Source organism: Xiphophorus hellerii, chromosome 12 (genome assembly GCF_003331165.1).
Source record: "Xiphophorus hellerii strain 12219 chromosome 12, Xiphophorus_hellerii-4.1, whole genome shotgun sequence".
Classification (NCBI taxonomy): Eukaryota; Metazoa; Chordata; class Actinopteri; order Cyprinodontiformes; family Poeciliidae; genus Xiphophorus; species Xiphophorus hellerii.
Window position 1 is genome coordinate 2,027,929 of NC_045683.1, and position 11,983 is coordinate 2,039,911.

The window sequence follows — 11,983 nt, forward strand, 5'->3', positions numbered from 1 at the left end:
TTTTCATGATCCTAAAATCAGCTGCTTTGTTATTGTTCATGTTTTTCCTTGGTTATAAATCATAACCATAAAAACCTCCATGCATTGAGGCTTTGAGGAAAACGGTTTCTGCAGGTTATAACGACACCGTGAGGAAAACGGAGCAGAATCAGAGCTGAAGTCTGACCTCCGCCTGCCTCACCGCTCCCAGGAGAAACCAGGAACACGGAGACAAAGACAGGCAGGGCGAAGGATGGAGACGTACACAGATTATTCTTTGAAGACGTGAACAGTCTTTCAAGTCTTCTCTGGTCAGGACAATACGGCTGAAGTCACTTTCAATCATAAGGTAGCTTTACATCAGCAGTTCATGAGTTTGAAGAAGCTTCTTTACCAACTTTGTGCTGACCTGAGAGTGAATCTCAGGTCAGTTTCACTTTAAAAAGTCTGGATGAACAGAGAAAAATGTTCCTTTCCATATCAGTGATGAGGCTGGTTGAGGAGAAATCCGCCCAGAACCATGTTTGGACCTGGAACGTTTCATGGCATCGTGTTGGGAATCACATGGGAAAACATGTGGAACCATGTGATACACATGTGATTCCTACTGTGTTTGTTGGCCCTAACAGTTAGTGAAAGCAATTTTTTACATGCAGAAACTACACTGAACAGAAAGAGCAACTGGGGAGCTGAAACCAAACAACAGAAAACTACGGATAGAAACCTGGAAATAATGTGTAAAAATAAATATCAACCGCAAGAATTTACCTACCAAAACATAAAGTGGAGGAAAATATTGGAAAATACAAGATAATAAAGAAATGGGAACATTTCTGAACGAAGGGGAAGTTTTGTTTCCCTGGGTTGCAGTGTATTTTGTTATATTTGAAATCCTTAAAATGATTTTTTGTCCTGAAATGTTTCCTTCGTCTAACATGTTTCCATAACTTCCTGTTTTCTTTCTCACGCTGCGTTTTGCCTCAGTTCTGGCTTCACAGCAGGACGGAGGGCCCTGGTGCAGATTTCCACCGCAAAACATGGACGCTTCCGGTTGTTTGTTTGTAAAAAATGTAAAACAGGATTTTACCTGGGAGGTTCGGCAAACAACAGGTAACAAAGTACAGAAATAATCAGGAACCAGAGAATCGATCAGGGAACATTTCAAAAACAGATGCAAGTTGCACCCAAAGTTTTGACTGTTTGCCTCATCAGCTTCACATTTGGCCGACATCAATCCCTGCATTTCAGGCTGAAAATAAAAACAATATGAAAAGATGTTCAGGATTTTGTACAGCTTGCATTAAACATGAGTCTTCCAGGTGAATCACCAAGTATGTAGGGGAAAAAAATCTTGAATTATTGAAAGAATGTTTCACAAACAAACGCAGATCATTTATTTTACAGTGAACATTTTGCTTTTTATTTTTTTTTAAAGCAAAATGTTTTTAAAAAATACTGTACATATAAAAAAAAGTTCATGGCTACATACATGAAAGTTAAAACAAATGTCCTGTTTGCCTTTCCTGGGGAAAATGTTAGCTTCTCTAAACTAAGAGAAATTCAGGTTTGATTTTATTTCTTCAGAAAACAGACGGATCTCAGATTTCTTTCTGAGTTCAGGATCCATCCAGACTGTTCAGGGAAAACCTCCAGGAGCATCATGGGAAATCCTGTTTCCCAAACAGCCAAATTCTGTCTGCTGACCTTTTCTCACTGTTTTAACTGACAGTTTAGTTTAGGAGCTTGTAATTGGTTCACATTATGCATTGGTGAGATTTAAACTTAAATAAAGATAAAGTCTCTAAACATAAAGACAGAACAGAAACTATCAGAAAAACAAATCTAATAATCTCATTATTTCTCCTGGTACTTTATAAGTCAAGTCAAATTTATCACATTTCAGCAACAAGGAAGTTCAAAGAACTTTACATGATGCAAACAATAAAAACCAAAACCTTTACAATGCAGTGGAATAATAATGAATATTAATGAGAAGCTGGAATATAAACTAATATTAACTGATCCAGTTCATATTAACTGAAGGCCATTCTAAAAAAAATTTTCACCATAATTTAAAATAACTTTGTGTTTCAACATTTTTGAAGTTTTCCAGAAGTCGCTTTTTTTTAAAAAAAAGTTAAATAAATGAAACTTACAGACTTTCAGTTTTGTAAAAGTTCTAAAAAATAAACTTATTTATTTACCGTCATAAAACCAACGCTTACAGTACGTCCCCTGGTGGCTACTGTTGGCATGCCAGCTCTTTACAACCTGAATCATCTCAGTACGATGTGCTGCGCGTACGGGCGCCGCCCTGGAGGGGGCGCCAAAGCGATGGGGAAAATTATTTCAAATCGGCATTTCTGTATTAATAATTGTTTGTGTAAATGTTATCAGTGGATAGTGTATATAATTACACATTTTCCTTTGCTTTGACTGAGATGATGACCTACTGTAATATGTAACTTAAATAAAACTCTGTAGTATTTGCGTTGTGCTCCTGTACGTACAGAGGCCAGGTTGGCATATCGATCAGATTACATCCAGATTTCATAATCTGAGCTGCTTTTCTGAGTGGTAAAACCAGTAAGAAACGGAGTTAATGCTATATGTGGATAAAATCAGAATTTTGATTTTGGCTGTCTTAAAAGAAGAAAATAAAACTTAAAAACTAAAAGCAAAGATTTTTACTCTCTATTGTTCCAATCAGCTGAAGTTAAATCTTAAAAAATGCTCAGAACTTTCTCTCCTGAAGTCCTTGAAAATGAGCAACAGGCAGCAGAAGGCAACAAACAGCAGCGCTGCCCTTCAAGGACCAGCAGGTGGCTTAAATAAAGCAAAGGGAACTAAAGCCAGATGAATCCTCAGCCTTGGATTCCAGACATCAGGGGTAATTCTCATGACTCACTTTGAACAAGTGGCTGAACTGCCTTCGTTCAGGTTGGTGAAGCTAAAACTGAGACAGAAAACATCCATCAGTCGCCTTTGGGTTGAAGGAGATGAGAATCTGAGTCAGAGCTGCTGCCCACAAAACAACATTACTGCCTTAAACTACAACATTTAACATCCTAACTGACACAAACTGCTGGTCTGTTCTGGTTTTTAGAACTTTGTGGTGAATTTGGTGGGAAATCCACTTGTGAATAATCTGATTACAGATTACTGAAGTTATCTTTGGACCTAAAGAGGAACGACTGAGAGTCAACACAGCTTCAGTTATAACAGCTGGAAACCAGAGATCAGGATGAACTCTGACCTGAAGCTTCAGAGACATAAAGACGGTTACAAAGTCGGCCTTTCATCACCTGAAGAGCATTTCCAAAGTTAAAGGACAGACGTCCCAGAAAAACTCATCCACATTTATCACTGCAACAGTTTTGCCTCTCCACTGTCACTACATGCTTGTCCAGGAGTGAATGATCTGCTTTAAAGCTTTAAAGCTTATTCTAATGTTAAACTGATTATTGATGCGATTTTTTTTTTTGATAATTAGAATTTTTATAATTGACAAAGCATTTGTAAAGTGCCTTGAGATAAATGTGTAAACTTTATTGAATAACTGGATCAATATTAGTCTTCATGTAACGTTTGAAGTCATCATGTAACGACCTTTGAACTGCCTGAAAGCTGCAACACAAATAACTTGTCCTGCCTGACGGCCTTTAATGCTGCAACTAAAGAAACCGGTAAACATGTGAAGATATGTTAATTATCTGATTAATAGCTGAATCCTTGTTTATTTCTGACTTGACTATTAAATTTTGCACATTAACACAGTTGCAGTCAGTGCATTAAATCGCTTGACATTGCCATGTTTGTGCTGGTGGCTCCCCCTGCTGGTACGTTATAGATCTACTGAAGGTGCTTCTGTCAAAAACCAGAAAAAAAGTATTTTTCTGTTTGACAGGAGTAAATATCCTCTAAATTAAAAAATTACTGCAAACAGAAATATTTTTACAATAATTATTGAACATCATTATGGTGTTAGTTAAAGTTGCTGCCGTTTTATCACATTGGGAACCAAAGAGGGAAAAGTTTCAAACAACGCCAAGACAACATGTCAAGGGTATTTATTTAAAAGATAAAATATGCAGTCATTGTCCTGAACACGCAACTATTAGAAAACGCTTCGAGTCGTTTAAAAATAAAATGAAATGGACATGCGAGGACAGTTCGGTCTGCCAATACATAGAAATCTGCAGGTAGAAGTTTTGATCTTCTCTCTGGTTTCCTGGCGTTCGGCTGCAGCGTCGGAACGACGCGGCGAACCGGAGGAGAAAAACCAAACACTGTTCGCTCAGTGTTCCCAGATCACATCTGTCAATACGGAGTTTCAAGTTTTACAAGTTTTAAACACTGTAAACATTCACAAAAAAATAAAACACTGTAGCAGACTGGTACAGTACGTGTTCATTGATATTATGATGCAAAAAGAAAAACGGCATCTCTGTGCAGTTCAAAAATGTTACAGTAATAGAAGCAAAAATGTCACATTTAGCTGCTGTTACCAAATCAACCATCATTTAAAAAGAAACAAAAAAAAACAGGTTATAGGAAATATTGTAACTTTAGGAAAAATAACCACAAAACAAGATTTTCTTTATATAAAAAACGTTTTTTTTTTTTTAAACAATTTCAGTATAAAACATCACATATTCCCAGGCCAATCAAACAAATTCACGGTCATTTCAATAATCATGAACTCCCCAGTCAAACGGACTACAATGACATAAAAAAGGATTTACTGCAGTTAAGGGGGTTTTCTGTACTTTTAACTATTTACGGGAGAAATATACCAACACAAAGTCTAACAATCACTCTTCGTTTGCTATAATATTAATAACAGAAAAGAACAAATGTGAACTCCTGGTCCGAACAAAGCCCAAGCCCCCAAATTTCCGGTCAACGAGGCGTCTACGCAGTCTTCTGCTGGCCCTTCTTCCCGATGAGGGATTTGTGGATGTGAGGGATGACACCTGACAGAAACACACCGCACTTCAGTCAGACTGAAACCACCCGACACGACTGCAGACACAAACCAACCGAAACCAGGCATGAGGAAAATAAAAGCTCCTCACCTCCACCAGCAATCGTTGCTTTGATGAGAGAATCCAACTCCTCATCGCCGCGGATCGCCAGCTGCAAGTGGCGGGGAGTGATACGCTTCACCTTCAAGTCTTTGGAGGCGTTTCCTGCCAACTCTAGTACCTGATCAGATAACACGCATTTATCAAAACATTCAGACACAGCAGAGCAGCAAGCACAGCCAGGGCAGGAGGACGTACTTCAGCGGTGAGGTACTCCAGGATGGCGGCGCTGTAGACGGCCGCTGTGGCTCCGACGCGGCCGTGGCTGGTTGTGCGAGTCTTCAAGTGTCTGTGGATACGACCCACTGGGAACTGGCAGGAAGCAGTGAGAAAAAAAAAACAAAGTAACTAAATGTTTCAGTTCGAATTAACACCTGCAGCGCAAAAACCACAAACTGCCAAATGAAGAGAAGAGTTACCTGCAGCCCAGCCCTCTGGGAGCGCGACACCGCCTTGGCCTTGGCTTTCCCGCTGTCTTTTCCTGCCTTTCCTCCTGCCTGCAGAAACACGCTGCTTCATTAACAACTAAACAAACTACAACAATAAACAGAAGGAAACTCACAGATTCAGACTGAAGATAAGATTGAGTTATTATAATGAAAAATAGAACTGATTTAACAACACTCAGATAATGCAACATTATTTTAATTTCAGTTATAAACTCAGATTGAATGAATCTGGACCAGTTCTGGTTAAACTCACACATTTCATCTGAAATATTCCAAAAATATTCATTTAAAATACAAGTTTAAGATTTAATAAACCTCAATTCTACTTTTACAAAATCTTTAAATGTTTTTGGATTTTAGAATAATTTTAAAGACCTTCAACAGGCATCCATCTGGAGAATCAAAAATACCTACAATAATCAAAACCAGACCTGTTTTTACTGCAGTGGTTAAAAACAGTTTGATTTATAAACCCTCCATTTCACAATTTAAATGTTATTTTTTTACATTATTTAAATAACTTCAGATGAAATCCATCTTAAAATTCATAATAAGAATAATCCAATCTGGGATTAGTTATACTTTGCTGATTTTGTCCTAGTCAAAGGTCATACAAGTGCCTAATCAAAAAGAAGATTTAAATAATTGTTTTCAAATTAGAAAAAGCATAAGTGTTTGGATAATATATTTTGATCAAAACAATCCGCTGCAGTATATCAGTATATTACATCATGAACCATTTTTAATCCTGGTTAGTTAAAAAATAACAAATAGCTTTTTATTCAAGCGCTGATTCGGACGCGAACTTCAGCGCCGAACGTTACAGACGGTCGGTTGAGCAGCGCGGCTTTCCCGCCAATCTCAAACAAAACAAACCCAAAACCACAGTCGCACCAGTCAGGCTGAACTGCGAGCCTTCAAGCGACGGACTGGCTATGAAACTGAACATATTCACCAAACACAATGTAAAACAATAAAAACAAAACAAAAACATAAGCTGTCAGGGGGCTGATGTCAGAATCCCCCCCCCCCACACTGAGCGGTCAAGTTTTCATTCACAGCCATTACAAAGAAAAAGTTCCCCATCACACTCTGGCTGCTCAGCGACAACTGCAGGCGATTTCCGTTAATCTGGTCATTGATGTTACAACTTCCAGACTCACCACCCACTAACTATTGTAGCACACAAAACATGTTGACTGAGCCTGCTAACAAGCTTTAATGCGATCTAACATGAGCTACAAGTCGCAAAAATGACACTTTAGTCCGTTAAAGCCTGCATTGTGAATGAAGCATTGCGCCCGAAATAAAAACGAAGCATGAAATTATAATGTAACCCTGAACCAACGGCTTAAACAGCGCATGCTAACGCGTTAGCTGACAGCCGTTCAGCGAAGCTTTCTACTCACATTCTAGTCGAAATTTCTCAGCTCTAATTCAAAACAGCACTTTCTGCCCACTGCGTGTTTATTACACCAAAAATACTCTGTCGCCTCGGGAATGCATTCGGCATTAATCGGACTTTACCTACCATTTTATTTTCGTCTGGAAATTTGATTGAAGAACTGAGGGGTAGCAAACAATTTCAGCTCCCGAAAGCAAAGAAACAATAAACCCTTTTGCAAATCTTTTGCTTGCGACCCCTCGTGGGAGCCAGGCCAGCCAATCAGATCGCGCGTTATTACTTCGAATCTGCCGTTCAGCCAATCATCGAAAGACGTGCAGAAAAACCAACCCATCCCCCACCCGAAGATCTCCGTTGCTCTGTTTTTGCGCACGGAACCTACAAGGAGGCGGGACTACGTGTGTGTGGAGTGTCCTTCCAGTCACATTCATCCCAAAAATGTACGATACAGTCATAAAGTAGAAATCAACTGTTGAATTACAGTAGGACAGTATTTATAGCGTCATTATACTATAACATTCTGGTCAGGATGCATTCAGGAAATTGATATCCCATCAGTAAAATTAACCCATGCAGAAGTTATAGGCTGTAGAAATAAATTTGATATTCATTCAATACTTGAGGATAGCTGTCATAGACGTATAAGAATAGATGTTTTCATGGGCCTCCGGAGCGTAAGGCAACCTCACCGCCATATTCAAAGTGGCATTTTGTTGAAACTCATAAAAAGAACTATCAAGAGAAATCAGTTTGAAGGGTTTTAGGTACAAAGTGTGATTACGATTTCACATCCATGTTTTAATTGTTAATTTTTGATCAATAATTTGCTAAACTAAGTGTAGTTATTTTAAGTGAAATTTATTTTAATTGTCGGGGGCTGATCACAGTTATTAGTATTCACACACAAAGCATATATTGTGTGTGAAAAATATTTAATAAAATTAACTAAAATAGGAGAACGTGCCAGTCCTAACATGGTGGACGAACTGACGTACCGTTTTTGTGGGGCAACGTATGGTCTACTCGTCTATGTCTATGAAAGCTGTTATGATTCGTAAATAAAATATCATATGGAAGGCAGAGCTTGATATGATTGGCAGAGAAAAGGGCGAATGAAAACACCGAATCTTTTTATAATGCTTTCATTGGCAGCAGAATTAGCCAATCAGAGCCCAGAAAGCAGCGCCCGGTATTCTCCGCTAGCTCTGCTACCAGAGGAGAGAGAAGGGGGAGGGTTTGGGGGTCAGAGATACTCAGAGAGACGGGCTGCTGGTGGCGAAGATGGCGGATGGGGATAGCGGTAGTGAGCGCGGTGGCAGCAGCGGCGGCGGCGGCGGAGGAAGCGGTGGATTTCAGCATTACCAGCGGGAGCCAGAGACACAGGAGCTGGCTTCGAAGCGACTGGACATTCAGAACAAACGCTTCTACCTTGACGTGAAGCAGAACGCCAAAGGCCGGTTCATCAAAATCGCAGAGGTCGGCGCCGGGGGCTCTAAAAGTCGTTTGACCCTCTCCATGTCAGTTGCTGCCGAGTTCCGCGACTATCTGGGGGATTTTATAGAGCACTACGCCCAACTCGGGCCTAGCACCGCGGAGCAGATCGCTCAGTCGTCCGGTGGGGATGACAGCGGGCCTAGACGGGCCTTGAAGAGCGAGTTTTTGGTGCGTGAGAACCGAAAATACTACCTCGACCTGAAGGAGAACCAGCGGGGTCGGTTTCTCCGGATCCGACAGACCGTCAACCGAGGCCCCGGTTTCGGCGTCGGTGTGGGGGGCATACCCGGTGCCGGCATGCAATCCGGCCAAACCATCGCTCTCCCGGCCCAGGGGTTAATAGAGTTCCGCGATGCTTTGGCCAAGCTGATAGACGACTACGGGGGAGACGAGGAGGAGCTGGCCGGCGGCGGAGGGGCCGGGGGCTACACCGAACTTCCGGAGGGCACTTCGATCATGGTGGACTCCAAGCGCTTCTTCTTCGACGTCGGGTCCAACAAGTACGGGGTCTTCTTGCGGGTGAGCGAGGTGAAGCCCAGCTACAGGAACTCTATAACGATCCCCTTCAAGGCGTGGGGCAAGTTCGGGGGAGCGTTCAGCCGCTACGCCGAGGAGATGAAGGAAATCCAGGATCGGCACCGGGACAAGATGTACGAGCGGAGAACCGGAGAGGAGTCGGAGGGAGACGACGTGGACGACGATTGACGCAGAGGGAGAAGCGGCTTTCTGTGGGCTAAAGTTGACAACAGGATGCAAAGCCTGGAGAGAGGAGCGACTATTTTGTGCATGACGAATTGAACTATAAAAAAATGCATTGAAAAAAATGCTAAAAAAAAAAAAAAAGTATATTTGACTGAGAAATTTGTTTATGTAAGAGAAACATGTTCTAAAGTTTAGGTGGATGTTATAGCTAAAAATGAGTGCAGACTGCAGTAGTCAGCCTCTGTATGAGATTCCCCGTTGATAAAGTATATTCTATTTAATATATATCTATCTATATATTGATTGTCCCATTGATAACCTCACATGTAGCCCAGCAAGTTCAGTTTGGCAGAAACACAACAGTTGGTTACCTGGACTCCTGCTTGATATCCAATGGTGAGAGCTCACTCAGTGCTGACCTGTAGTCTGTGATGATGAGGAGGAGGAGGATGATGATGATGAGGAAGAGTAAAATGTGACATACTCAAACCAGCAGTGGCTGTGAGGGAGTGCTGGCATCGCTCACCATGGCTGTTTGTGTTTTTTCTAAAGTGATCAGAACCAAACGGCTCGTCCAGACGGAACCGCCGCGTCCAGCAGGCCCGGGGGCAGAACGCCCGGCCCCGGGGGCAGAACGCCCGGCCCCGGGGGCTGAACGCCCGGCCCCGGGGGCAGTAGGGTTACCTGCTGTAAGCACACGTTGTCTCGGCCTCTCCAGCCCAGTCCAGACCTGGTGCTGACCCTTGACCCTTGCTGCGGCGCGGCGGTGAGGCCTGCTCAAACGTGGCTTGTTGTGTCTCAGGGCTAAAGCATAAAACTAAAATCCAAGCCCACATTTTTTTGGGAGGGTTTCCCAGCATTCCCTGTGCCTGTCGCTGCAGCCGAGTCGTCCGGTGCGGGCCACCTTTGACCTTTGACCCGGTGGCCTTCTCGTTCACACTGGTGTCACCGTTCCCCAGCTGCAGCTTAGCGTTGCCAGGTTTGATCTAGAATCACCTCCAGGGTCGTCCGTGTTGACTTGCTTTGGGTGCATCATTTGGATCCTCGAATCTTGAACTCTGACCTTTTACGACTGGAGAAACATTCAGTCTGATTGTAACAGAATAAATTAGGTGCTTTTGAAACAGAACCTCCTGCGGGGGGAGTTGTATCTAAAAGATATATATATATAAATATATATATATGTACTGAAAGAGATTTACTAACTAAAAAATTGATAGAATTATTTTTAAAGAGATATACTCAAATATGTCTTAGAAATATGAGATTTATTAGATAATGCTGCCTAAAGTGGCCTATTTAAAACACTAAACTTGGATGCAACGGTCCAGGGTTATATTTCATACCTGCTTTTCTTTTTTTTCCTAATATATCTTTTATTCCTTAGAGGAAACTTAAGAGAACAACAGATTGGTTCCTCCGTATGTTAAAGCAATTTGTAGAAGCAGCTTCTCTGAAGTCTGCAAACTCTCAGCACTCCAGGTCACTTTACCGCTTCGTTTCCTTCCCTCCTTTCAGTCCACCGCCGTTTTTCACTCCACAGCGTTTTCCCATCAGTTGCCATGCGACAAACGTAAACACCTGCCGCCGTCAGCGTTTGGTCTTTATTGCTCCTTTTACTGATGTTTTCTGTTTTTTTTGCATGCCTGCTCTGACGCAGAGCCGCCTTGTGTTCTTTTCTTTCTGCATTTTCAGATTTGCTGTATAATGGTATTTATCCTTCTTTCTTTTTTTTTTTTTTTAGAGCTGTTGCAAGTTTTTTTTCTGTGCTGCAATAGACAGAAAGTTAACTTTTCAGCCTGGTGGTTTTCCAACGGCCACAGCGTTCCCGTGTTTTGGGGGGAAACCTCACTTTCATCGTCTCTCTTCCTTTTGGTGTGAAAACTTCTCGTTGAATTTTACTTTCCCCTCTACAACACAGCAGAGAAATGCCATATATATACATATATACATATAAAAAATACATGGGAGCAATAGATTTTTTCCTTTTCTATTGATATAAATATACTATATATAAGGTTACACATGCGATTTGAACTACATCCTTCTTCTTGTACTGTGTTACGTGAAATGGCAGCTGTTTCAGTCGTGTGTTCTGCTGTAATATTCTACCAAGATCCTTTCAACGAGAAATAATAAAAAAAAGGTTTTTGCTCAGGAGAGTTGTTGCGTTTTTCTTTATCCTGTTTTCACAAGTAATTCATAATTTTTATATCTGCATCAGAAACAAATGGTTAAGTTTCTTCTTTTTCTGGCTAAAGTATTAATTTAATACTTATTTCCATTTATAAATCCCTTTAATTTATTCAGCTAGAATCATAAAATCAAACCTTTATGTTGTAAAAACAGTGAAGACATTTTTAAATAAACTAATTTCCTATCAAATACTTAATGATAAACACAAAAATAAAAAAATGTATGGACAATTAAAACCCATAATTATTAACTCCTCTTACTGTTTAGGTGTAAAATGAATGTTTAATGTTAATTTTGATTGGAAATATTTTGGAGTGGCCTAGTCAAAGTCCTGACTTAAATCTGCGAAAGCAGCTAAAGATTAGGGAGAGCTCAATGACCTGAAGTTCCTCAGAAATAATAAAATATAAAAAATACCAGCAGAAATCTGTAACAATATAGTCAGTAATAAATATTCCTTCCATTATTGAGAAGGAAATAAAATATTTTCTACATTCATTTTGAAAAATAAGGAAAATTATTCAAATAAATTCAGTTTGGATGCACAGATGTAAACACGTTTATGTCAGAATCCGGATTCCTTTTATTGACATTGTGCACAAAAGAAGCACAACGAAAAATAAACAGCAGCTTTCAAAGACAAGTTCCATAAAATAAAATATCTAAATAAA

The 11,983-nt window shown here is 40.6% G+C and overlaps 2 protein-coding genes across 2 annotated transcripts; one reads left to right on the top strand and one right to left on the bottom strand.

Annotated features, from left to right (window-relative positions):
- Positions 1–4,032: 4,032 nt before the first annotated feature.
- Positions 4,033–7,180, bottom strand: h2az2a (H2A.Z variant histone 2a). The gene is made up of 5 exons (XM_032577757.1): positions 7,047–7,180; positions 5,486–5,563; positions 5,265–5,378; positions 5,058–5,187; positions 4,033–4,955 (listed from the first exon to the last, which is right to left on the bottom strand). Exons 1-5 carry the CDS (start codon positions 7,047–7,049, stop codon positions 4,894–4,896), a joined length of 387 nt encoding a protein of 128 aa, XP_032433648.1. The 5' UTR covers positions 7,050–7,180; the 3' UTR covers positions 4,033–4,893.
- Positions 7,181–8,140: 960 nt separating this feature from the next.
- Positions 8,141–11,276, top strand: LOC116729316 (transcriptional activator protein Pur-beta). Its single transcript, XM_032577756.1, has one exon. The coding sequence runs from the start codon at positions 8,202–8,204 to the stop codon at positions 9,117–9,119; it is 918 nt and encodes a 305-aa protein (XP_032433647.1). The 5' UTR covers positions 8,141–8,201; the 3' UTR covers positions 9,120–11,276.
- The last annotated feature ends 707 nt before the right edge of the window (positions 11,277–11,983 follow it).

What these genes read in the sequence shown, in the direction of transcription:
- h2az2a (XM_032577757.1), bottom strand. An exon ending in CCCAGAGGGCTGGGCTGCAG is followed by an intron (nt 5,379 to 5,485) that starts GTAACTCTTCTC and finishes GCTTCCTGCCAG; the next exon opens with TTCCCAGTGGGTCGTATCCA. An exon ending in TGGAGTACCTCACCGCTGAA is followed by an intron (nt 5,188 to 5,264) that starts GTACGTCCTCCT and finishes TTATCTGATCAG; the next exon opens with GTACTAGAGTTGGCAGGAAA.
- LOC116729316 (XM_032577756.1), top strand. Translation starts at nt 8,202, where the DNA reads ATGGCGGATGGGGATAGCGGTAGTGAGCGCGGTGGCAGCAGCGGCGGC.